At 60.8% G+C, this 27,257-nt stretch overlaps 1 protein-coding gene across 1 annotated transcript in view; it reads left to right on the top strand.

Annotated features, from left to right (window-relative positions):
- Positions 1-477: 477 nt before the first annotated feature.
- The window catches only part of EPPK1 (epiplakin 1), a gene marked incomplete at its 5' end in the record, with an annotated part of 37,909 nt that continues 11,129 nt past the window's right edge, over positions 478-27,257 (top strand). Inside the window, one exon of the mRNA XM_082046256.1 lies at positions 478-16,405. Coding sequence (XP_081902382.1) covers positions 478-16,405 — 15,928 coding nt within the window. The remainder of the gene's footprint in view (positions 16,406-27,257) is intronic.

Raw genomic sequence — 27,257 nt, 5'->3', positions numbered from 1 at the left:
GCAGCAGCCCCAGCGCGCCGGTGCTCCCTGGGGGTCCTGCTTTTGGCTGGTGCTCTGCCCCAAGCCCAGCTCCATCCAGACCTTGAGACAAGCCCTGCACAGGTTGTTGGCCACACGTGTGTGACAGCTCGTGGGGACTCTGCGCCTCACCAGAGCCAGCCCAGTGCCCACTGGTCCCACGGGTGCCTCTGCTCCAGCCTCTCATGGTGACGTGTCCTCGTGCACCCAGCAAGCCCAGCTCAGGAAGCAGGGGCTGCTCGCCTCTGCCAGGCCTGGCTCAGCATGCTGGGGACACACACAGTGCCCTGACCGTGCTCAGCCTTTGGCTGTTACGTCCTCCTGCCTCAGAAGTGTTTCTTTGTCTTTTTCCCCCCATATTTCGCATGCAAACCACACAAAAGCTGATTTCTCACTGGGCTTTCCCATTCTCTCCCCTCTCCAGAGTCTTGAGAGCTGTGAGAGGAGCGCAGTGCGAGGATGGAGAGCCAGCCAGCGGTGAACGGCCACGCCGTCCCCATCGCTCACCAGGACAACGTGCCGGGAGCAGACCGGCTGCACCAGGACAGGCTGCCTGGAAAACAGAAGCAAGCCGCTGGCGGGGACGTGCCGGTGATGGGTGCTCCCGGTGAGGCAGCTGGCAGCATCGCTGGAGTCTGCGTAGGGGCTTCAAAGAAGATCATGAGCTTTTATGATGCCACCAGAGAGCATCTTCTGAGTCTGGATCCGGCACTCTTTCTTCTGGAGGCCCAGGCGGCCACGGGCTCCATCGTTGACCCAGTGACGCAGCGGCAGGTGTCCGTGACAGAAGCCGTGCAGCTGGGGCTGGTGGGGCTGGAGCTGAAGGAGAAGCTGCTCACCGCCGAGAAAGCGGCCACCGGCTTCCTGGACCCCTACACCGAGGAGAAAATCTCGCTGTACCAGGCGGTGCAGAAGGAGCTGCTGGGGAGGGAACAAGGCTCCCGGCTGCTGGAGGCCCAGGTTGCAACCGGAGGCGTCATTGACCCGGCCACCGGCCAACGGCTCCCGGCAGATGTTGCCTGCGAGAGGGGGTATTTAGATGAAGAGATGAGACAGGTCCTCTCTGACCCCAGCAATGAGGAGAGCAAAGGGTTCCTCAACCCCAGCACTATGGAGAGGGTCAGCTACGCGGAGCTCATGAAGAGCTGCGTTGTTGATCCGGCCTCGGGCTTCCTCCTGTTGCCCCTGCAAACCACGCTGGTGGGGCTGGGCGGGAGGGTGAGCAGCAGGGAGCTGCTGGACGCCGGCATCATCAGCTCCGACATGTTCCGAGCTCTTGAGGAGGGAAGAGTTTCTGCCCAGGAGGTGGCAGAGAACGCGTCCGTTGGGCGGTTCCTGCGTGGGACGAGGAGCGTGGCCGGCGTCGTCCTGCCCTCCGGCGAGCGGAAAAGCCTCTACCAGGCGCTGAGAGAGCATCTCCTCCTGCCCGGGGCTGCCCTGGCGCTCCTGCAGGTCCAGGCGTCCACCGGCAGCCTGGCAGACCCCATAAAGAACAAGAGCTACTCGGTTGATGAGGCTGTCAGGGTGGGTCTCATCGGCCCAGAGCTTCATGAGAAACTGTCTTCAGCAGAGAAGACCATCACTGGCTACAGGGACCCCTCCACTGGAGAAATGCTCTCTCTGTTCCAAGCCATCGGGAAGGGCTTTGTCCCCAGAGATCACGGCATTTGCCTTCTGGAGGCTCAGATGGCCACAGGGGGTATAATCGCTCCAGGCAGGCACCTCCGTGTCCCCACGGAGACAGCCTGCAGGTGGGGGTGCCTGGATGAGGCCACCAAACAGCTCCTCTCCAGCCCTACCGAGGACATGAGGGGGTTCCTCGACCCCAGCTCCAAGGAGAAGCTACTCTACGCAGAGCTGCTCAAGCGCTGTGTCACCGATCCCAACACCGGGCTCCTGCTGCTGCCACTGGGTGGAGACAGCAGAGAAGGATCTGAGGGAGCCCAGCTCTTCTTTGACCACAGGAGCCAAACAGCTCTGGAGAACACGAAGGTGTCCGTCGCTGCAGGTAAATTCAAGGGAAAGTCAGTGTCCCTCTGGAAACTCCTCTTCTCAGACTACATCCAGGCCCAGCAAAGAGCTGCTCTTGCCCAGCAGTACCTCGCAGGAACTCTCTCCATGCAAGAACTGGGTAAGGCGGTCAGTGCCACCATCGAGGAGGTGGCTTCCACCGCTAACGTCACCTTCGAGGGACTGAGGGACCGGGTGACAGCCGACCAGCTCCTGAGCTCTGAAATCATCAACCAAGATTTGTTCAAGAAACTGAAGGAGGGAGAAACATCAGCCAAAGAGGTTGTCAGCATGGACACGGTCAAGAAGTACCTGCAAGGGACTGGTAGCATTGGTGGGCTCCTCCTTCCTGACTCCCAGGAGAAGATCAGCATCTACCAGGCCAAGCGGAAAGGACTTTTGAGGCCAGGAACGTCTCTGATCCTCCTGGAGGCACAGGCTGCTACAGGATTCATCATTGACCCAGCTGCCAACAAAAGGTATTCTGTGGATGAGGCCTTAAGAGCGAACGTCATTGGCCCAGATGTTTACGACAAGCTACTGACCGCAGAGAAATCCGTCACTGGCTACAGAGATCCCTACACGGGTGACAAGATCTCCCTGTTCCAGGCCATGACCAAGGAGCTCATCGTCAAGGATCATGCCATCCGCCTGCTGGAGGCCCAGATCGCCACCGGCGGCATCATCGACCCCGTCAACAGCCACCGCATCCCCGTGGAGGTGGCCTACCGGCGCGGATACTTTGACAAGAAGATGAACGTCATCCTTTCTGACCCCAGCGATGACACCAAGGGCTTCTTCGACCCCAACACGCACGAGAACCTCACCTACCTGCAGCTGAAGGAGAAGTGCATCACCGAGCCGTCCACCGGGCTCTGCCTCCTGCCCCTGAACAGCAGGAAGCGCCAGTTCATCGACGATGCCACCAGACGGGTGTTCAGGAGCTCCTGGCTGCCCGTCAGGTTCGGGCGGCTGCGGGGGGAGAAGGTCTCTGTGTGGGACCTGCTCAACTCCGAGTACTTCAGCGAGGGTCGGCGCCGGGAGATATTCAACCACTACCAGCTGCGGAAACTCACCCTAGAGCAGATTCGAGTCATGTTAGAGGAGGAAATGAAGAAATGGGCCCCCATCAAGTTCCCAGCCATGCGGGGCAGCGTCAGCGCCTACCACCTGATGGAAACGGGAGTCATTGACAAGGTCCTGTTTGAGAAGGTGCTGGAGGGGTCCGTCACACCAGAGCAAGTCCTGCACATGGACTCAGTCAGAAAGTACCTCTACGGCTCCGGCAGCATCGGGGGGATCGTGCTCCAACCATCAAACCAGAGGATAAGCATTTATGAGGCCATGAAGAAAAACCTCATGGTGCCAGGAGTGGCTCTCCCACTGCTGGAGGCCCAGGCTGCCACGGGCTTCATCATTGACCCCGTGAACAACCAGAAACTCTCTGTGGATGATGCCGTCAAGGAGGGAGTCATTGGGCCAGACGTCCATGAGAAGCTGCAACACGCAGAAGGGGCTGTAACAGGCTACAAAGATCCTTTCACGGGCAAGAAGATCCCTCTCTTCCAGGCGATGAAGAAGGGCCTGATTGCTGACAAACAGGCCATGCAGCTGATGGAGGTGCAGATGGCTACGGGAGGCATCATCGACCCAACGTGTGGCCACCACATCCCCACAGAGTCCGCGCAGAAGCGAGGGTGCCTGGACGAGGACACGAGCAAGGCCCTTTCTAAGCCCGGTGATGACAACAGAGCCTTCTGCGTCCCGGACAGCAGGGAGACCGTGACCTACGCCGAGCTCATCAAGCGCTGCCAGAAGGACGAGGTCTCCGGCTTCCACCTGCTGCCTCTGGCACAGGCGGCTGCCCCAGCCCACACCGACGAGCAAATCCAACGCATTTTTAAGGAAACCGTGGTGAAGGAAAAAGGGGTGTCCCTCTGGGAGCTGATCCACCTCGGGTACTTCACTGAGGAGCAGAGGAGCGACTTCGTGGAGAGGTTCCGCTCTGAGGAGGTGTCGCTGCAGCAGCTGGTTGCTCTTGTCCTCCGGCTGGTCAGGGAGATGGAGATGCAGGCCTGCAGCCACATCACCCTGGAAGGCTTGCGTGGCAGCGTCCCCGTTGTCTGGCTGCTGGATGCCGGCATCATCACTGAGAAGGTGTTTGAGGAGCTGGCTCAGGGCATAAGAACTCCCGAGGAGGTGGCTGCGATGGAGAGCGTGAAGAGGTACCTGCAGGGCACAGGCAGCATCGCTGGGGTGTTTGTAGAGGCATCCAAGAAGAAGATGAGCTTGTACGATGCCATGAAGAACAATCTCCTCCTCCCTGGGGCTGCTCTGCGGCTGCTGGAAGCTCAGGCAGCCACCGGGTACCTGACGGACACGGCCACCAACCGCAGACTCAGCGTGAGGGATGCCGTGAAAGCCGGTGTGGTTGGTGAGGAGCTCACCGAGAAACTGCTCCTGGCTGAGAGGGCAGTGACCGGGTACACAGACCCCTACACCGAGAGCTCCATCTCGGTGTGCCAAGCGCTCAGGAAAGAGCTGATTCCCCTGGGAGATGCTGTTCCCCTGCTCGAGGCCCAGCTGGCCACCGGAGGGGTCATCGATCCCGTCCACCACCACCACCTTCCGCTGCAGGCTGCCCGCAGATATGGCTTCTATGACGAGGACCTGAACCAGACCCTCTCTCAGCTGAACGACACCACCAAGGTCTTTTTTGATCCAAACACCAAGGAGAACGTGACCTACCAGCAGCTGAAGGACAGGTGCACCCAGGAGGCTGAGTCAGGCCTCTGGCTCCTTCCTCTGTCAGAAAACGCCGTGTTTTGTGTGGATGAACAAACCATGGAGGTGCTGAAGTCTGTGACGGTTTGTGTCAACATAGGGCGGTTCAAAGGACAGACTGTGTCAGTCTGGGACCTTCTCAACTCTGAATACCTCTCGGACAGCAAGAGAAGAGAGCTGGTGCAGAAGTACAAGGATGAGAAAGCTGAAGTACTGCATGAAATCGTAACCATTGTCACCACCATCATCAAGGAGACTGAGACGCAAGGCAAGAAGTTTGCATTCCAGGGCCTGCGGAAGAGAGTGTCTGCCAGTGACCTCTTCCAGTCTCAACTGATAGACAAAAAAACCCTCGATGAGCTCAACCAGGGGAAGAAAACGGTCAAAGAAGTCACTGAGATGGACTCTGTGCGCAGGTACCTGGAGGGCAGCAATTTCATCGCTGGGGTCCTTATACAACCGAGCAATGAGAAGATGAGCATCTACCAGGCCATGTGGAAGGGCATCCTGCGGCCAGGGACAGCCCTGGTGCTGCTGGAGGCACAGGCTGCCACCGGCTTCATCATCGACCCGGAGCAGAACAAGAAGTATTCGGTGGAAGAGGCATTAACCGCTGGTCTGATTGGAGGGGAGATTTTTGAAAAGCTGCTCTCTGCAGAAAGAGCCGTGACGGGCTACACCGACCCCTACACGAAAGCCCAGATATCCCTGTTTGAAGCGATGAACCGAGAGCTGATTGTGAAGAGCCACGGCATCCGGCTGCTGGAGGCCCAGATCGCCACGGGCGGCATCATCGACCCCGTGCACAGCCACCGCATCCCCGTGGAGGTGGCCTACCGGCGCGGATACTTCAACCAGGAGATGAACCAGGTGCTGTCCGACCCCAGCGACGACACCAAGGGCTTCTTCGACCCCAACACCCACGAGAACCTCACCTACATGCAGCTCCTGGAGAGATGTGTCCAGGATCCAGAGACTGGGTTGTACATGCTACAAGTTGTACAGGAAGGAGGAAAGTACTTCTACATTGACGAGCTTACAAAACAGGCTTTGCGCTCAACGCCTCTTGAAGTCAGAGTTGGGAAGTTTAAGGACCAAAGAGTTTCTGTCTGGGAAATCCTCTGTTCTCATTACGTCTCTGAGCAGAAAAAGAAAGAACTAGTGATGCAGTACAAATCCAAAACCCTCACATTGGAAGAGCTTATAGCGCTCATTCTCAAAATAATTGAGGATACAGAGCAAAGAGCTGAAGCCCTCAAGGTTAAAGGACTCCGGGGGGATGTGTCCGTAGCGGAATTATTTAACTCTGAGATAATCGACAAGAAAACTCTTGATCAGCTGCAGGACGGGAGTCTCACGCTCGGCAGCCTCACAAAGAGGGAGACCATCAGAAGGTACTTGGATGGCACTGGATGCATTGCCGGGGTTCTGCTCCCATCAAGGAAGGAGAAGATGAGCATCTACCAGGCGCTGGAGAAGGGTCTGCTCACGGAGCAGTGTGCCCTGGGGCTGCTGGAGGCACAGGCTGCCACTGGGTTTCTCATCGACCCGCTGAAGAATAAGCAGCTCTCCGTGGACGAGGCCGTCTCCTGCGGGCTGGTGGGCAGCGAGCTGCACGAGAAGCTGCTGTCGGCAGAGAAAGCTGTGACAGGACACACAGACCCTCGTGCAGGAAATAAAATATCCCTTTTCCAGGCCATAAAGCAAAAGATAACGGGGAAGGAGGACGGGATCCGCCTGCTGGAGGCCCAGATCGCCACCGGCGGCATCATCGACCCCGTGCACAGCCACCGGCTCCCCGTCGAGGTGGCCTACCGGCGCGGCTGCTTGGATGAAGATATGTTTCTCCTGCTTTCTGATCCAGATCATGGTAGCAAAGGTTTTATAGATCCAAACACTCACGAGAAAATCAGTTACAGTCAGCTCCTGCAGAGGTGTTCCAAAGACAGAGACACCGGATTGTACCTGCTGCAGGTCATGGAAAGGGCAGCTGACTATTTCTACATCGATGAGCAAACAAAGAACGCCCTATTATGTACGAAGGTACAAGTACCTGTTGGAAAATATAAAGGACAAGTATTGTCACTGTGGGAACTGCTCTGTTCTGAGTACATCACAGAAGAGAAGAGGAAGGAGCTGGTGAAAAAATATAAAGAGGAATCCCATCACATTCTACAGGGAATCATTGACACGATACTAAAAATCATTCGGGAAAAAGAAGAGGACAGAAGTGACGTCTGGTTCCAAGGACTCAGACAACAAGTGACAGCATCAGAGCTTCTCAGCGCTAACATAATTACGGAAGAAACAATGGAAAAACTCCATGAAGGAAAAGAGTCGGCACAAGAAATAGCACAAATGGAGACTGTGAGAAGATACCTTGAGGGAACTGGGAGCATCGCCGGCGTGCTGGTGCCCTCCAAATCCAACCCCGGCAAGATGGAGAAGATGAGCATCTACGCGGCCATGTGGAAGGGCATCCTGAGACCAGGGACAGCGCTGGTGCTGCTGGAGGCGCAGGCGGCCACCGGCTTCATGGTTGATCCGCTCACCAACCAGAAGCTCTCTGTGGACGAGGCCGTCTCCTGCGGGCTGGTGGGCAGCGAGCTGCAAAAGAAACTTCTTTCTGCAGAGAAAGCCGTGACAGGGTACACCCACCCCTGCACGGGGCAAAAGATGTCCCTGTTCCAGGCCATGAAGAAGGAGCTCATCGTCAAGGAGCACGGCATCCGCCTGCTGGAGGCCCAGATCGCCACCGGCGGCATCATCGACCCCGTGCACAGCCACCGGCTCCCCGTGGAAGCTGCCTACCGGCGTGGCTACTTCGACGAGGAGATGAACCAGGTGCTGTCCGACCCCAGCGACGACACCAAGGGCTTCTTCGACCCCAACACCCACGAGAACCTCACCTACATGCAGCTCCTGCGCCGCTGCGTGCCCGACCCGGACACGGGGCTGCTCATGCTGCAGCTGATGGACAAGGGCTCCGTGCTCTACCAGCTGAGCGAGGACGCCCGCCAAGCCCTGCAGGCCGCCCGCACCAGCCTCAGCGTGGGGCTCTTCCAGGGCCAGAGCGTCACCGTCTGGGAGCTGCTCTTCTCCCGCTACGTCCCCGACCACCGGCGCCAGGACCTGCTCCGCAGGTACAAGGTGGGCACGCTCACCATCAACGAGATGATCGCCCTCCTCACCGCCATCGTCACCGGGGCTGAGGGACACGCAAACGCCCCAGCCGACACACAGACACAGCAGGACGCACCGGCACCGGCCCAGAATGGCGATTCCTTGAGCTCCCAGCATGAGCTGGAGCTGGAGCGGTCCCTCAAGTCCTACAGCGTGCAGGTCTCGGTCGGCAGCTTCCAGGGCAGGAAGGTCTCCCTGTGGGAGCTGCTCTTCTCCAAGTACGTGTCCGAAGCCAAGAGGCTGGAGCTGCTGGCGCAGGTGAAGTCAGGGAGCCTGGCGCTGGAGCAGTTGGCCGGGCTCCTCACCGGCCTCGTCCAGGAGGCAGAGAAGCGCAGCAGCACCGTCACGTTCAAGGGCCTCAGGAGGCAGGTGACGGCCTCGGACCTGCTGGACTCGGGCATCATCGACAAGGACACGCTGGCCGACCTGGTGCAGGGCTCCAAGACGGTGCAGGAGGTGACGCAGATGGCCTCCGTCAAGCGCTACCTGGACGGCACGGGCTGCATCGCCGGCGTGCTGGTGCCCTCCAAGGCTGACCCCGGCAAGATGGAGAAGATGAGCATCTACGCGGCCATGTGGAAGGGCATCCTGAGGCAGGGCACGGCGCTGGTGCTGCTGGAGGCGCAGGCGGCCACCGGCTTCATGGTTGATCCGCTCACCAACCAGAAGCTCTCTGTGGACGAGGCCGTCTCCTGCGGGCTGGTGGGCAGCGAGCTGCACGAGAAGCTGCTGTCGGCAGAGAGGGCCGTGACGGGCTACACCGACCCCTACACGGGCGACAAGATCTCCCTGTTCCAGGCCATGACCAAGGAGCTCATTGTCAAGGAGCACGGCATCCGCCTGCTGGAGGCCCAGATCGCCACCGGCGGCATCATCGACCCCGTGCACAGCCACCGGCTCCCCGTGGAAGCTGCCTACCGGCGCGGCTACTTCGACGAGGAGATGAACCAGGTGCTGTCCGACCCCAGCGATGACACCAAGGGCTTCTTCGACCCCAACACCCACGAGAACCTCACCTACATGCAGCTCCTGCGCCGCTGTGTGCCCGACCCGGACACGGGGCTGCTCATGCTGCAGCTGATGGACAAGGGCTCCGTGCTCTACCAGCTGAGCGAGGACGCCCGCCAAGCCCTGCAGGCCGCCCGCACCAGCCTCAGCGTGGGGCTCTTCCAGGGCCAGAGCGTCACCGTCTGGGAGCTGCTCTTCTCCCGCTACGTCCCCGACCACCGGCGCCAGGACCTGCTCCGCAGGTACAAGGTGGGCACGCTCACCATCAACGAGATGATCGCCCTCCTCACCGCCATCGTCACCGGGGCTGAGGGACACGGTGACGCCCCGGCCAACACACAGACACAGCAGGAGGCACTGGCCCCGGCCCAGAATGGCGATTCCTTGAGCTCCCAGCATGAGCGGGAGCTGGAGCTGGAGCTGGAGCGGTCCCTCAAGGCCTACAGCGTGCAGGTCTCGGTCGGCAGCTTCCAGGGCAGGAAGGTCTCCCTGTGGGAGCTGCTCTTCTCCAAGTACGTGTCCGAGGCCAAGAGGCTGGAGCTGCTGGCGCAGGTGAAGTCAGGGAGCCTGGCGCTGGAGCAGTTGGCCGGGCTCCTCACCGGCCTCGTCCAGGAGGCAGAGAAGCGCAGCAGCACCGTCACGTTCAAGGGCCTCAGGAGGCAGGTGACGGCCTCGGACCTGCTGGACTCGGGCATCATCGACAAGGACACGCTGGCCGACCTGGTGCAGGGCTCCAAGACGGTGCAGGAGGTGACGCAGATGGCCTCCGTCAAGCGCTACCTGGACGGCACGGGCTGCATCGCCGGCGTGCTGGTGCCCTCCAAGGCTGACCCCGGCAAGATGGAGAAGATGAGCATCTACGCGGCCATGTGGAAGGGCATCCTGAGGCAGGGCACGGCACTGGTGCTGCTGGAGGCGCAGGCGGCCACCGGCTTCATGGTTGATCCGCTCACCAACCAGAAGCTCTCTGTGGACGAGGCCGTCTCCTGCGGGCTGGTGGGCAGCGAGCTGCACGAGAAGCTGCTGTCGGCAGAGAGGGCCGTGACGGGCTACACCGACCCCTACACGGGCGACAAGATCTCCCTGTTCCAGGCCATGACCAAGGAGCTCATTGTCAAGGAGCACGGCATCCGCCTGCTGGAGGCCCAGATCGCCACCGGCGGCATCATCGACCCCGTGCACAGCCACCGGCTCCCCGTGGAAGCTGCCTACCGGCGCGGCTACTTCGACGAGGAGATGAACCAGGTGCTGTCCGACCCCAGCGATGACACCAAGGGCTTCTTCGACCCCAACACCCACGAGAACCTCACCTACATGCAGCTCCTGCGCCGCTGCGTGCCCGACCCGGACACGGGGCTGCTCATGCTGCAGCTGATGGACAAGGGCTCCGTGCTCTACCAGCTGAGCGAGGACGCCCGCCAAGCCCTGCAGGCCGCCCGCACCAGCCTCAGCGTGGGGCTCTTCCAGGGCCAGAGCGTCACCGTCTGGGAGCTGCTCTTCTCCCGCTACGTCCCCGACCACCGGCGCCAGGACCTGCTCCGCAGGTACAAGGTGGGCACGCTCACCATCCCAGAGATGATCACCCTCCTCACCGCCATCGTCACCGGGGCTGAGGGACACGCAAACGCCCCGGCCAACAAGCCAACGCAGCAGGAGGCGCCAGCACCGGCCCAGAATGGCGATTCCTTGAGCTCCCAGCATGAGCGGGAGCTGGAGCTGGAGCTGGAGCGGTCCCTCAAGTCCTACAGCGTGCAGGTCTCGGTCGGCAGTTTCCAGGGCAGGAAGGTCTCCCTGTGGGAGCTGCTCTTCTCCAAGTACGTGTCCGAGGCCAAGAGGCTGGAGCTGCTGGCGCAGGTGAAGTCAGGGAGCCTGGCGCTGGAGCAGTTGGCCGGGCTCCTCACCAGCCTCGTCCACGAGGCAGAGAAGCGCAGCAGCACCGTCACGTTCAAGGGCCTCAGGAGGCAGGTGACGGCCTCGGACCTGCTGGACTCGGGCATCATCGACAAGGACACGCTGGCCGACCTGGTGCAGGGCTCCAAGACGGTGCAGGAGGTGACGCAGATGGCCTCCGTCAAGCGCTACCTGGACGGCACGGGCTGCATCGCCGGCGTGCTGGTGCCCTCCAAGGCTGACCCCAGCAAGATGGAGAAGATGAGCATCTACGCGGCCATGTGGAAGGGCATCCTGAGGCAGGGCACGGCGCTGGTGCTGCTGGAGGCGCAGGCGGCCACCGGCTTCATGGTTGATCCGCTCACCAACCAGAAGCTCTCTGTGGACGAGGCCGTCTCCTGCGGGCTGGTGGGCAGCGAGCTGCACGAGAAGCTGCTGTCGGCAGAGAGGGCCGTGACGGGCTACACCGACCCCTACACGGGCGACAAGATCTCCCTGTTCCAGGCCATGACCAAGGAGCTCATCGTCAAGGAGCACGGCATCCGCCTGCTGGAGGCCCAGATCGCCACCGGCGGCATCATCGACCCCGTGCACAGCCACCGGCTCCCCGTGGAAGCTGCCTACCGGCGCGGCTACTTTGACGAGGAGATGAACCAGGTGCTGTCTGACCCCAGCGATGACACCAAGGGCTTCTTCGACCCCAACACCCACGAGAACCTCACCTACATGCAGCTCCTGCGCCGCTGCGTGCCTGACCCGGACACGGGGCTGCTCATGCTGCAGCTGATGGACAAGGGCTCCGTGCTCTACCAGCTGAGTGAGGACGCCCGCCAAGCCCTGCAGGCCGCCCGCACCAGCCTCAGCGTGGGGCTCTTCCAGGGCCAGAGCGTCACCGTCTGGGAGCTGCTCTTCTCCCGCTACGTCCCCGACCACCGGCGCCAGGACCTGCTCCGCAGGTACAAGGTGGGCACGCTCACCATCAACGAGATGATCGCCCTCCTCACCGCCATCGTCACCGGGGCTGAGGGACACGGTGACGCCCCGGCCAACACACAGACACAGCAGGAGGCACTGGCCCCGGCCCAGAATGGCGATTCCTTGAGCTCCCAGCATGAGCGGGAGCTGGAGCTGGAGCTGGAGCGGTCCCTCAAGGCCTACAGCGTGCAGGTCTCGGTCGGCAGCTTCCAGGGCAGGAAGGTCTCCCTGTGGGAGCTGCTCTTCTCCAAGTACGTGTCCGAGGCCAAGAGGCTGGAGCTGCTGGCGCAGGTGAAGGCCGGGAGCCTGGCGCTGGAGCAGTTGGCCGGGCTCCTCACCGGCCTCGTCCAGGAGGCAGAGAAGCGCAGCAGCACCGTCACGTTCAAGGGCCTCAGGAGGCAGGTGACGGCCTCGGACCTGCTGGACTCGGGCATCATCGACAAGGACACGCTGGCCGACCTGGTGCAGGGCTCCAAGACGGTGCAGGAGGTGACGCAGATGGCCTCCGTCAAGCGCTACCTGGACGGCACGGGCTGCATCGCCGGCGTGCTGGTGCCCTCCAAGGCTGACCCCGGCAAGATGGAGAAGATGAGCATCTACGCGGCCATGTGGAAGGGCATCCTGAGGCAGGGCACGGCACTGGTGCTGCTGGAGGCGCAGGCGGCCACCGGCTTCATGGTTGATCCGCTCACCAACCAGAAGCTCTCTGTGGACGAGGCCGTCTCCTGCGGGCTGGTGGGCAGCGAGCTGCACGAGAAGCTGCTGTCGGCAGAGAGGGCCGTGACGGGCTACACCGACCCCTACACGGGCGACAAGATCTCCCTGTTCCAGGCCATGACCAAGGAGCTCATTGTCAAGGAGCACGGCATCCGCCTGCTGGAGGCCCAGATCGCCACCGGCGGCATCATCGACCCCGTGCACAGCCACCGGCTCCCCGTGGAAGCTGCCTACCGGCGCGGCTACTTCGACGAGGAGATGAACCAGGTGCTGTCCGACCCCAGCGATGACACCAAGGGCTTCTTCGACCCCAACACCCACGAGAACCTCACCTACATGCAGCTCCTGCGCCGCTGCGTGCCCGACCCGGACACGGGGCTGCTCATGCTGCAGCTGATGGACAAGGGCTCCGTGCTCTACCAGCTGAGCGAGGACGCCCGCCAAGCCCTGCAGGCCGCCCGCACCAGCCTCAGCGTGGGGCTCTTCCAGGGCCAGAGCGTCACCGTCTGGGAGCTGCTCTTCTCCCGCTACGTCCCCGACCACCGGCGCCAGGACCTGCTCCGCAGGTACAAGGTGGGCACGCTCACCATCCCAGAGATGATCACCCTCCTCACCGCCATCGTCACCGGGGCTGAGGGACACGCAAACGCCCCGGCCAACAAGCCAACGCAGCAGGAGGCGCCAGCACCGGCCCAGAATGGCGATTCCTTGAGCTCCCAGCATGAGCGGGAGCTGGAGCTGGAGCTGGAGCGGTCCCTCAAGTCCTACAGCGTGCAGGTCTCGGTCGGCAGTTTCCAGGGCAGGAAGGTCTCCCTGTGGGAGCTGCTCTTCTCCAAGTACGTGTCCGAGGCCAAGAGGCTGGAGCTGCTGGCGCAGGTGAAGTCAGGGAGCCTGGCGCTGGAGCAGTTGGCCGGGCTCCTCACCAGCCTCGTCCACGAGGCAGAGAAGCGCAGCAGCACCGTCACGTTCAAGGGCCTCAGGAGGCAGGTGACGGCCTCGGACCTGCTGGACTCGGGCATCATCGACAAGGACACGCTGGCCGACCTGGTGCAGGGCTCCAAGACGGTGCAGGAGGTGACGCAGATGGCCTCCGTCAAGCGCTACCTGGACGGCACGGGCTGCATCGCCGGCGTGCTGGTGCCCTCCAAGGCTGACCCCAGCAAGATGGAGAAGATGAGCATCTACGCGGCCATGTGGAAGGGCATCCTGAGGCAGGGCACGGCGCTGGTGCTGCTGGAGGCGCAGGCGGCCACCGGCTTCATGGTTGATCCGCTCACCAACCAGAAGCTCTCTGTGGACGAGGCCGTCTCCTGCGGGCTGGTGGGCAGCGAGCTGCACGAGAAGCTGCTGTCGGCAGAGAGGGCCGTGACGGGCTACACCGACCCCTACACGGGCGACAAGATCTCCCTGTTCCAGGCCATGACCAAGGAGCTCATCGTCAAGGAGCACGGCATCCGCCTGCTGGAGGCCCAGATCGCCACCGGCGGCATCATCGACCCCGTGCACAGCCACCGGCTCCCCGTGGAAGCTGCCTACCGGCGCGGCTACTTTGACGAGGAGATGAACCAGGTGCTGTCTGACCCCAGCGATGACACCAAGGGCTTCTTCGACCCCAACACCCACGAGAACCTCACCTACATGCAGCTCCTGCGCCGCTGCGTGCCTGACCCGGACACGGGGCTGCTCATGCTGCAGCTGATGGACAAGGGCTCCGTGCTCTACCAGCTGAGCGAGGACGCCCGCCAAGCCCTGCAGGCCGCCCGCACCAGCCTCAGCGTGGGGCTCTTCCAGGGCCAGAGCGTCACCGTCTGGGAGCTGCTCTTCTCCCGCTACGTCCCCGACCACCGGCGCCAGGACCTGCTCCGCAGGTACAAGGTGGGCACGCTCACCATCAACGAGATGATCGCCCTCCTCACCGCCATCGTCACCGGGGTTGAGGGACACGGTGACGCCCCGGCCAACACACAGACACAGCAGGAGGCACTGGCCCCGGCCCAGAATGGCGATTCCTTGAGCTCCCAGCATGAGCGGGAGCTGGAGCTGGAGCTGGAGCGGTCCCTCAAGTCCTACAGCGTGCAGGTCTCGGTCGGCAGCTTCCAGGGCAGGAAGGTCTCCCTGTGGGAGCTGCTCTTCTCCAAGTACGTGTCCGAAGCCAAGAGGCTGGAGCTGCTGGCGCAGGTGAAGTCTGGGAGCCTGGCGCTGGAGCAGTTGGCCGGGCTCCTCACCGGCCTTGTCCAGGAGGCAGAGAAGCGCAGCAGCACCGTCACGTTCAAGGGCCTCAGGAGGCAGGTGACGGCCTCGGACCTGCTGGACTCGGGCATCATCGACAAGGACACGCTGGCCGACCTGGTGCAGGGCTCCAAGACGGTGCAGGAGGTGACGCAGATGGCCTCCGTCAAGCGCTACCTGGACGGCACGGGCTGCATCGCCGGCGTGCTGGTGCCCTCCAAGGCTGACCCCAGCAAGATGGAGAAGATGAGCATCTACGCGGCCATGTGGAAGGGCATCCTGAGGCAGGGCACGGCGCTGGTGCTGCTGGAGGCGCAGGCAGCCACCGGCTTCATGGTTGATCCGCTCACCAACCAGAAGCTCTCTGTGGACGAGGCCGTCTCCTGCGGGCTGGTGGGCAGCGAGCTGCACGAGAAGCTGCTGTCGGCAGAGAGGGCCGTGACAGGCTACACCGACCTCTACACGGGCGACAAGATCTCCCTGTTCCAGGCCATGACAAAGGAGCTCATTGTCAAGGAGCACGGCATCCGCCTGCTGGAGGCCCAGATCGCCACCGGCGGCATCATCGACCCCGTGCACAGCCACCGGCTCCCTGTGGAAGCTGCCTACCAGCGCGGCTACTTCGACGAGGAGATGAACCAGGTGCTGTCCGACCCCAGCGACGACACCAAGGGCTTCTTCGACCCCAACACCCACGAGAACCTCACCTACATGCAGCTCCTGCGCCGCTGCGTGCCCGACCCGGACACGGGGCTGCTCATGCTGCAGCTGATGGACAAGGGCTCCGTGCTCTACCAGCTGAGCGAGGACGCCCGCCAAGCCCTGCAGGCCGCCCGCACCAGCCTCAGCGTGGGGCTCTTCCAGGGCCAGAGCGTCACCGTCTGGGACCTGCTTTTCTCCCGCTATGTCCCCGACCACCGGCGCCAGGACCTGCTCCGCAGGTACAAGGTGGGCACGCTCACCATCAACGAGATGATCGCCCTCCTCACCGCCATCGTCACCGGGGTTGAGGGACACGGTGACGCCCCGGCCAACACACAGACACAGCAGGAGGCACTGGCCCCGGCCCAGAATGGCGATTCCTTGAGCTCCCAGCATGAGCGGGAGCTGGAGCTGGAGCTGGAGCGGTCCCTCAAGTCCTACAGCGTCCAGGTCTCAGTTGGCAGCTTCCAGGGCAGGAAGGTCTCCCTGTGGGAGCTGCTCTTCTCCAAGTACGTGTCCGAGGCCAAGAGGCTGGAGCTGCTGGCGCAGGTGAAGGCCGGGAGCCTGGCGCTGGAGCAGTTGGCCGGGCTCCTCACCGGCCTTGTCCAGGAGGCAGAGAAGCGCAGCAGCACCGTCACGTTCAAGGGCCTCAGGAGGCAGGTGACGGCCTCGGACCTGCTGGACTCGGGCATCATTGACAAGGACACGCTGGCCGACCTGGTGCAGGGCTCCAAGACGGTGCAGGAGGTGACGCAGATGGCCTCCGTCAAGCGCTACCTGGACGGCACGGGCTGCATCGCCGGCGTGCTGGTGCCCTCCAAGGCTGACCCCGGCAAGATGGAGAAGATGAGCATCTACACGGCCATGTGGAAGGGCATCCTGAGGCAGGGCACGGCGCTGGTGCTGCTGGAGGCGCAGGCGGCCACCGGCTTCATGGTTGATCCGCTCACCAACCAGAAGCTCTCTGTGGACGAGGCCGTCTCCTGCGGGCTGGTGGGCAGCGAGCTGCACGAGAAGCTGCTGTCGGCAGAGAGGGCCGTGACGGGCTACACCGACCCCTACACGGGCGACAAGATCTCCCTGTTCCAGGCCATGACCAAGGAGCTCATTGTCAAGGAGCACGGCATCCGCCTGCTGGAGGCCCAGATCGCCACCGGCGGCATCATCGACCCCGTGCACAGCCACCGGCTCCCCGTGGAAGCTGCCTACCGGCGCGGCTACTTCGACGAGGAGATGAACCAGGTGCTGTCCGACCCCAGCGACGACACCAAGGGCTTCTTCGACCCCAACACCCACGAGAACCTCACCTACATGCAGCTCCTGCGCCGCTGTGTGCCTGACCCGGACACTGGTCTTTATTTCCTCAATATCGTTAGAAAATAATTTTATAACCTTTGGCATTTTTTCTTCATTATGGCATTGCTGATGAATGAAGCTCTTGTGAATAATTCTTGTGCTGGTGGTATTTTTCTTTATTTTTTTTTAAACTCCTTTTTTTTATATTTCTGCTTTTATTCAGAGAATCTCTATCCTGTTTTCTTTCCTTTTCAGTAACCCACCAACATCAGGTTTAGCTTTTAAGTGGCTCCGCCAGGACTCCGGTACAGCCTATTCAGCCTCTGTCTTTAGTGTTTCTGAAGGCAGGAGTCAGCCCGGCACATCTGACATCATTGTGGTGAAATGTTTTGTCCTATTTTCTCATCCAGGTTTAAATGAAGTATGGATTCTGTGGTGTGGGAGGTGTAGTGAGAATGGTATTTTTATTCTTTTTCTAGTCTGTTTTCTTATGCCTCAGGAACACTGACATACGGAGTCAGAATCATTTTGGTTGGAAGAGACCATCAGGATCTGCCCAGGGCAGCGGTTGAGTCACCATCCCGGAGGTGTTTACAGGGCTACAGACGAGCTGCTTAGGGACATGGTTTAGTGCTACAGTGAGGTTATGGTTGGGCTTGATGACCTTGAGGGTCTCTTCCAACCAGAATGATTCTATGATTCTGTGTTCAAGTCCAACCGTTAACCCAACACTGCCCAGTCCACCACTAACCTGTGTCCCTAAGCACCGCATCTCCACATCTGTCCAGCCCTCCAGGGCTGGTGACTCCAGCACTGCCCTGGGCAGCCTGTTCAATGCCCCACAGCCCTTTGGGGAAGAAACTGTTCCCCGATCCAACCTCAACCTCCCCTGGCGCAACTTGAGGCCGTTTCCTCTGCTCCTGGCGCTTGTTCCTGGGGAGCAGAGCCCGACCCCCCCGGCTCCAAGCTCCTTTCAGGCAGTTCAGAGATCAGAAGGTCTCCCCTCAGCTCCTGTTCTCCAGCTGAACCCCCAGGTCCCTCAGTCTCCATCACACTTGTGCTCCAGCCCCTCACCAGCTCCGCTCCCTTCTCTCCACTCGCTCCAGCACCTCAAGGGTTTCCTGGCATGAGGGGCCCAGAGCTGCCCCCAGGGTTCGGGTTTGGCCTCCCCAGGCCCAGCACAGGGACGGTCACTGCCCTGTACACTCACTTTACTCACACACCGTGCTTTCCAGCTCTCCATGGAGCTTCCATAATCTCCATGTGTTGTGGGACCCACACGGCACTGGCCATGTCTATGCTGTGCCATATATCCATCCATCCATCCATCCATCCATCCATCCACCCACCCACCCACCCACCCGGGGTCGGGGGAGCCGGCAGCCGTGTCCCCTCCCGCTCCCCGCACGTTCCTCAGCTGCTTTGTCTGTCCCGTGTCCTGAGCTGACTCGGCCCACGTGCCACCACCCGGAGGGGCGGCAGCCCCGGAACCACTCAGCCATAGCGTTCAGGGATGAATAATTCTACCGCCGTTTAATAGGAGGAAGCTTACTCCCATTAAATGCCTCACCTGGGGCTATTTGCTTTCATTAACCTCGTAATGTCCTGGAAAATGGATTTTTTGCCACAGCTTGTTTCTCTGATAGCTGGAAACAAGCGTAGATTACCTGTGGAAGTACTTACCATAACCTGCCGTGTAGCCTGGAGATTTGCAGGGGCTCAGAAAGCGAAGGGACAAATGAGACGGAGAGAAGTCTACCCGGGGCTGTTAAACGCAAAGGTCTCTGTCTCAGGAGGCCCCTCAGCCACAGGTGACTACAAGATGGGCCCATGGATTTGTGGACACCCAGTTTGCCTAAGAGATTTTCAACCTGATCCTCCTCAACCAAGGGAACCTCTTCCATGCTCCAGACTTCCTCTTCTGTCTCTACAGTCCAGGATTCCTGAGGGCTGCTCTTAGCAGTAAAGATGGAAGCGAAGAGGGCATTCAGCGGCTCTGCCTTTTCTGTATCATCCGCCACCAGGACACCCTCCTCATTCAGCAGTGGACCCACATTTTCTCCAACCTTCCCTTTGCTGCTGATGTACTTGGAAAAGCCCTTCTTGTTGTGCTTGACATCCCTGGCCAGACTTGCCTGCAAGGGGAGCTTGGCAGTCCTCACCGCGTCCCTGCACACCCCACCAGCCACCTTGTGTTGCCCCCAGGTGGTCTGTCCCTTTTCCCACGTTACATTAACATCCTCCTTCCACCGAAGTTTTGACTGGAATTCCTTACTCATCCATGCTGGCCTCCTACTCCCTTTACTTGATTTCTTCCTCATAGGGATGCATCGGTCTTGAGCCTGGAGGAAGCGATGTTTGAATATCAGCCAGCTGTCTTGGACCTTCTGGAGCCCTATCCCATGGGATTCTTCCAAGCAGGCCCTTGAAGAGGCCCAAGTTTGTCCTGCTGAAGTCCATGGTTTTAGTCCTACCTATTGTCCTGCTTCCTCCACGCAGGGTCCTTATCTCCACCATCTCACAGTCGCTGCAGCCGAGGCTGCCCCCAACCATGACATCTGCAACCAGCCCTTGGTTTGTTAGGAGAAGGTCCAGCAGCACGCCTCTCCTCGTTGGCTGCTCCACCATCTGTGTCAAGTTGTCACCAACGACCTGTAGGAACCTCCTGGACTGTGCGTGCTCGGCTGTGTTGCCCAACCAGCAGATGCCAGGGTGATTGGAGTCTCCCATCAGCACCAGGGCATGTGATCCTGGGGCTACTCCCAGCTGTCTGTAGATGCCCTCATCAACTTCCTCTTCCTCATCAGGTGGCCTGTAGTAAACACCCACAACAGTGTCCCCCTTGTCCCTTCATTTTTACCTGCGAGGACTCAACTCATTCTTCACAGCCCCCCAGGGAGAGCTTGATACCATCCCCCACAGAAGCGCAACTCCTGCACCTCGCCTTGCTGAAGAGCAGAGAGCCCTCCATGACAACATTCCAGTCGTGTGAGCTGTCCCACCGCGTCTCCGTGACAGCAATGAGACCACGGCCCTTTGAACACACAGAGATCTCTAATCCTTCCTGTTTATTCCCCACGTTACGCGCTGGTGCACTGTCGAGGGTTTAGATTGTGGGGTGACAGTAAAACCCTGGCAGATGTATTGTTAACCTCCTCTCCCCCCCACTTCCCCCCTTTTGCCCCTCCCTCTCCCCCCTTCCCACTCAGCACAGGCGATCGGGAGGGAAAGAAGGACAGAGAGAAGAGAGCTGGAAATATTAACAATGTTTTACTAATGCTACTAATAAGAATAGAGAAAATAATACAAAATATACAAAACCAGTCTTGAAAGTCTCAGCAACTGCAGAGCCGGCACCCGAAGTCCTGGACTGGACTCTGCAGCCAACCGGAGCTGGATTCAGTCTCTCACTAGGGCTCAGTTCGCAGGGACGACTAGCAAGGTCCTCTCCTAATGTCGCCATAAGCAGAAGGGACGAAAAAGGGCAAAGAGGACAAGATCCTCATGATCTCCCACTTTTATATGAAGTATTCACGTGAATGGGATGTTATACACAGTTGGTCAGTTTCTTGGTCACCAGTTGCTCGTTGCCCCTGTCACGAGATGTCCATCCGTGCTTATCAACAAGTTAGCATTCCATTGCTAGGTTTACCAAAACATGTGTCTGGTTCTCCAGGAAAATGCAGCTAATATGAAGCTTTAGCTGACAGGCAAATTCACTAAAAGAGAAACTTGTTTTTAACAAAACCAGGACATGCACAGGCACTCCAGAGCAGCGCTCAAGCGTGCAGGTTCCTCACGGGGCGCAGAAGGATCCGCTGCAGCCACATGTGCCCTCGGGGTGGCCGGCCTTCTGGTTCTTGTCCTGGGAGGCAGCTAAGGAATATTTGACGCTGCTCTGGTTGGTCTGGCATGTTCTCCGGTTGGATGTGATTGCGTGACCATTGTCACTTCAGATCCCACCCTCCGAGCTCATCAGTTGAGAGGCTGCTTCACCAGGACGCTTCCCGCCGCGAGGAACGTGAACTCCGTCCAGCGCCAGCAAACGCGGTGCTGCGGAGGCCACTCCATGATCAAAAAAGCCAAAATCGTGGTGGTGACACCAGCCGCAGGGCTGTGTGTTAATAGGGTGCACCCGTCTGTTTCTAACATCATTGCCCACAACTGGAAGGAGAGAGGAGAAAAAAACCTGTGTTCTCGATTCCCCCACCACCCACCCCAAGGCCCCGAAGTCTCTTTTAATTGCCCTTGGACTACAGGTCGCATCTTCATCACCACCACATGGAAAACCAGTAATGGGTGGTGGTCCAAGGGCCGTGCCAGGCTGGCTCTTGTCCTGCGCCATCGGCCATTCTGCACCTGCCCGCGCCCCTTGCTCTCCAGCCGGCTCCCCTCAGTCTCTTGTTCCTCATAGAATCATTCTGAAAATTCCTTTAAGATCATGCAGTCCAACCATAACCCACCCCGGCACTGCCCCCTGTCCTGAGAACCTCGTGTCCGTCTGTCCAGCCCTCCAGGGCTGGTGACTCCAGCACTGCCCTGGGCAGCCTGTTCAATGCCCCACAGCCCTTTGGGGAAGAAATTGTTGCCACATCCAACCTCAACCTCCCCTGGGCAACTTGAGGCCGTTTCCTCTGCTCCTGGCGCTTGTTCCTGGGGAGCAGAGCCCGACCCCCCTGGCTCCAAGCTCCTTTCAGGCAGTTCAGAGATCAGAAGGTCTCCCCTCAGCTCCTGTTCTCCAGCTGAACCCCCCAGGTCCCTCAGTCTCCATCACACTTGTGCTCCAGCTCCACTCCCTTCTCTCCACTCTCTCAGCCTTCTCATCTTTCAACCTCCATGATGCTTTTCACCTCATCTCCAAGTGTCCCGTTCCCAGCCTTCCTGTTCCTTAGCTCGTTTTCTTCTGGCAAAGCCCTGAAGACCCAGCAGGGGCAGGACGGACGTTGCCACCCTCCAGCTGGGGCTGAGCCCTTCCCCTGGCCAGGGTCTCTGTTCTGGGGATAAGTTCCTCCTGTGAGCTGCCCCAGGTTTGTTCTAAACCCAACCTCTGCAAGGCCATTTCTTGATAGGATCTTTGGTCCGATGCTCCCGAAGCGCAGGAGCAGCTCTGCAGAGTTGTCCTGAGGCTGGAGGAGCCATCCCGGGTGGCACAATGGCCTGGCCAGTCAGTTCTTCCCCGGGCAGGGGAAAGGGCCCTCCATGGCTGTATGGACATCAGGTCTTGGTTCAGGGGCGACGTTGGGGGTGAATATTTGCTATTGTCTGTAAGAACTGGATGTGGGGAAACAGAAGGGAAGATTTCCACACGCAGTTAAGCTGCTTGTTGACCGGATGTCGTGGAGGAAAAAGCCGCAAATGCTCAAAGGAAAGAAAAGGCAAGAAAAAAGTGATGCCCCCTCTGAGCGAGGAGTCACGGGTGGAACCGAGGGGCACGCTGGGGCTGGGCCCCGCAGACACGGAGCAGATGGTGTTAAATTATTCAGCTTTGCGGTGAAAGCGCCAGCTGCAAAAGCTGCAGGGAGGCCAAGCGACACACCGGGCCTGGAATCAAAGCGGCAGGCGATGTCCGGGGCAGGCAGGAGGCACACGGGGAGCAGCCCCGCGTCCGCGCACCCGGCTCTGCCCGCCAGCAGGAGCCGTCACGGGTCATCTGGTGTGTGTCCAGCGGGTCAGACGTCAGGACTGGGGGGGACACGTCCGTGCCCGGGCAGCGCACGCCGTGTCCATCCAAAGGCACCAGATGACATCCCCAGAGGAGACCACGCTCCTTGGTGGGGCCACAACCGGATCTTGGCAGTGGCCCAGCCTTGGTGGCCACTGCGGATGGAGGACACCTGAGGGACCTGCTCAAAGGGGCCATCGACAGGGACAAACCTGGTACCTGCTCAAAGGGGCCATCGACAGGGACAAACCTGGTACCTGCTCAAAGGGACCATCAACAGGGACAAAGCTGGTACCTGCTCAGAGGAGCCATCGACAGGGACAAACCTGGTACCTGCTCAAAGGGACGATCAACAGGGACAAACCTGGTACCTGCTCAGAGGGGCCATCGACAGGGACAAACGTGGTACCTGCTCAGAGGAGCCATCAACAGGGACACACAGGGACAACCTGACTGACAGATGATGCGGGAGGTGGTGATGGAACCAGCCTGGCCAGTCCCACCAATGGGTCAGGACCTGTGGGGTGAGAGGATGTTCCTTGTTTCTGTTGAGATAAGGAAACAGAGGGAGGCAAACACTGAAACTTATAACCTGACCAATTAGTGTTAACGAGGACAATTACCAACCTGGTCAGAGGCACTAATTGATGGGCTATCAAGGGCGGCCGGCACAGCAGCTGGTGGGGGTGTGACCCTGGGGGTCTCAGCAGCTGGAGGGGCCTCAGCTCTGGCCCACTGACCATGTCCCTGAATCAGCTGCTGAGGGGACAGGACGAGTGAGGGGCTCCCCCCTGGAGTGGGACCGAGAGTCACAGCCTGTGTGCCAGTGACCCCCCGCCTCTGCCAGCCCCAGGGAACACGGGACGCGGCTGCCCGAGCTGGTGTCCCACGCAGGTCCTGTGTGGGTGCTCCTGGTGGCAGTGTCTGTCTGTGTCCACCTGTCTGACAGCCCTGTCAGCGTCCTCTGCCTGTGTCTGGGCACTGCCCCCTGTCCTGAGAACCTCGTGTCCGTCTGTCCAGTCCTCCAGGGCTGGTGACTCCAGCACTGCCCTGAGCAGCCTGTTCAATGCCCCACAGCCCTTTGGGGAAGAAATTGTTCCCACATCCAAGCTCAACCTCCCCTGGTGCAACTTGAGGCCGTTTCCTCTGCTCCTGGCGCTTGTTCCTGGGGAGCAGAGCCCGACCCCCCCGGCTCCAAGCTCCTTTCAGGTAGCTGGCTGCTGGGCGGGACCACACTGGTGGTGCACTGCAGGACACGCAGCCGAGCAGCGCAATGTGCTTTTGAAGGGAAGGAAAACAACAATGTCCTGTGTCAAAACCCACGATGAGCCCGCCGAGCCCAGCACCCAAGGGATGGGCACAGGCAGGGAACCGCAGACACACAGGAAATACAATCATCCTTTTGTTCTGGGGGGAAACTCTATGAGGAGCAGCTGCAGTCCCTGGGTTTGTTCAGCCTGGATAAGAGGCTAAAAGGAAACCTCATCGCGGTCTGCAGGTTCCTCACAAGGGGAGGAGGAAGGGTGGGTGCTGAGCTCTTGTCTTTAGCGACCAACAACAGAGCCCAGGGAACGGCAGCAGATGTGCCGGGGGCAGTGGGACATGGGGAAAAGGTTCTTCCCCAGAGGTGCTGGACACTGAACAGGCTCCCAGGGAGGGGTCACGGCCCAGCCTGACAGCGTTCAAGGAGAGACCGGACACTGTCCTCAGACACACGGGGTGACCTGTGGGGTGTCCTGTGCAGGGACAGGAGCTGGAACCCTTGATCCTGTGGGTCCCTCCAGCTCAGGACACTGTGTTTCTATGGACACTGTGTCCCACAGGGCTCGGCGGGTCCCGGAGCACCCACCCACCTCGGGACACCTCGGCACCCCGAGCGCAGCTCCGCGCCGCGGGTACGGTGGGCGGGACGCTGGCTGCTGCCGGGTCTCTCTGGGAATGTCGTCCCCGCGCCGGGCGCCGGGGCTGCTCCCACGGGGCTGTCCCGCGGGTGGCCCAAGCACGGGTGTCTCTCCACGGCGGGCAGGAGCTGTCCCTGCCGCCCGTGTCACCCTCGGCCGCCACCGCCGACGCGCTCGTGCCAGCGGCAGCGCGTCCAGGGGCTGCGTCGCGGGGACCGACGAGCCTGGGACCGGCTGGAAGGGACACAGGCACAGGGCTCCCTAATCAGGCACTGAGGGAAAACAACCTCCCCACACCCCCGGTGCGGAAGCATCCCTGGGAAAGCCGTTTGACACCTCCCACCTCCCATCTCACATCTCCCAACTCCCACCTCCCACAGCCCATCTCCCATCTCCCACCTCTCATCTCCCACCTCCCCCTCCCATCTCACATTTCCCATTTCCCACCTCCCACCGCCCATCTCCCACCTCCCCCTCCCATCTCACATCTCCCACCTCTCACCTCCTACCTCACATTTCCCATCTCCCACCTCCCACCTCTCACCTCCCATCTCACATTTCCCACCTTCCATTTTGCATCTCCCAGCTCCCATGTCCCATCCCACATTATCCACCTCTCATCTCTTAGCTCCCATTTCCCATCTCCCAGCTCCTATTTCCCACCTCCCAGCTCACATCTCCCATGTCCCATCCCACATCTCCCATCTCCCACTTCCCACCTCTCATCTCCCATCTCCCAGCTTCCAGCTCCCATCTCCCACCTCCCACCTCTCATCTCCCATCTCCCATCATCTCCCATCTCCCAGCTCCCATCTCCCATCATCTCCCATCTCCCAGCCCTCTGATGTGGTTGGTGGGGGCAGCCAGGACACCCACACCTTCCGGCAGGTGCGGCCGGGCCAGCAGGCTGCAGAGAGCTGAGCGCAGGTGTCTCGGTGCCGGCATGCCGGGACGCGGCAGGACCAGCTGGTGAGTCACGGCGCGGCGGAGCACAGCGGCATCCCCGCGCCGGCATCCCCGCGCCGGCATCCCCGTGTCTGCACCCCACGTCTGCACCCCGGCTCCGCTCTCCACGCGGCTCAGGCGAGGGGTGCTTGGAGGTGGGGGCAGCACGTGCTTCATCTCAGACACTCCAGGAAACCTGCACACCCCCTGATTGCTCTTTATTTATTTTTAGCGTGAAGCCCCCCAGACCCCCACACCCCAACAGAGGGTGACGCTGAGCACAGGGTGTGCAGCCCCCCCAGACCCCCACACCCCAACAGAGGGTGACACTGAGCACAGGGGTGCAGCCCCCAGACCCCCACACCCCAACAGAGGGTGACACTGAGCACAGGGTGTGCAGCCCCCCCCAGACCCCCACACCCCAACAGAGGGTGACACTGAACACAGGGTGTGCAGCCCCTCAGACCCCCACACCCCAACAGAGGGTGACACTGAACACAGGGTGTGCAGCCCCCCAGACCCCCACACCCCAACAGAGGGTGACACTGAGCACAGGGCGTGCAGCCCCCCCAGATCCCACACCCCAACAGAGGGTGACACTGCGCACAGGGTGTGCAGACCCCCCAGACCCCCACACCCCAACAGAGGGTGACACTGAGCACAGGGTGTGCAGCCCCCCAACCCCCACACCCCAACAGAGGGTGACACTGAGCACAGGGTGTGCAGCCCCCCCCAGACCCCCACACCCCAACAGAGGGTGACACTGAACACAGGGTGTGCAGCCCCTCAGACCCCCACACCCCAACAGAGGGTGACGCTGAGCACAGGGTGTGCAGCCCCCCAGACCCCCACACCCCAACAGAGGGTGACACTGAGCACAGGGTGTGCAGACCCCCCAGACCCCCACACCCCAACAGAGGGTGACACTGAGCACAGGGTGTGCAGACCCCCCAGACCCCCACACCCCAACAGAGGGTGACGCTGAGCACAGGGTGTGCAGACCCCCCAGACCCCCACACCCCCATGCATGGGGGCACCGAGCACTGGCAGGTGCCGCAGCAGCAAATTTGGGGCTGATACTTGGATACTGGGTACTTGGATACAACAGAGCTCGGCTTGCTTAATCCGTCTCCAAAAAGCCTCTGGCAGCGCCTTAGAGGCGGCCCTGGAAGAATGAAGCTGCTTCGGGGTTGAAAAGGTTTAGTCACGTCCCAGAAACAGGCCGGGAGACAAGGAGCGAAGAGCCGGATTAAACACGGGGTCCTTGTCGAAGCGGGACCCCTGTTCCGTGATAGAGGGGACGATCGGGGAGGGGGTCGCGGTGAGGCGCCAGCGTTCCCGGCACGGCGCAGCTCTGGTGGCGCCAGCCGGTGCCCGTGGGGGCGGTTGGGACGCCCAGGGACCGGCACGTGCGGGAGGAGGTGACGCTGACTCACCGCGGGTGACGATTGTGTGCGGCACGGGTCACCCCGGCCGCCCCGGCGAGGTCCCTGCGGTAGCGGCTGCTCCGCGGACACGTCCCACAGCAAAGTGGTCGGAGGAGTCGCTCTGGGCTCTGGCGAACGTCCCGACGTGCTTTCCGGGGCTGTAACGGGACCGGGCTCCGGCGCAGCGGATGAATCCGCTGTGGGCAGATAAATCACAGCCTCTGTTTTGACAAATGCAAAGTAATGCACCTCAGAGGGAAGCCACCAGCTGCCAGCACCGCCGAGGTGTCTCAATGGGCTGGGGCAGCTCCAGAGCGCGGTCAGCGTCACCGGTGCGGCTCGGAGGAGCGTCCTGCGCGGCCCAGTCCGTGCTGTGCCGTGCCCGAGGAGCAGGACCGCGGCACAGCAACCCGATGCTGATGGCGGGGGCTCGTCTGGCCACGCCGGTGCGGGGTCTGTGCGGCACAGAGCGGCTGTGGGAGGAGAGGGGGCAGGACCCCCTGCCCAACC

The sequence above is a fragment of the Streptopelia decaocto genome (assembly GCF_964273445.1).
Source record: "Streptopelia decaocto genome assembly, chromosome: 2".
NCBI classification, from domain to species: Eukaryota; Metazoa; Chordata; class Aves; order Columbiformes; family Columbidae; genus Streptopelia; species Streptopelia decaocto.
The sequence above is the reverse complement of the archived record's forward strand: the minus strand, read 5'-3'. Positions and strand labels throughout refer to the sequence as shown.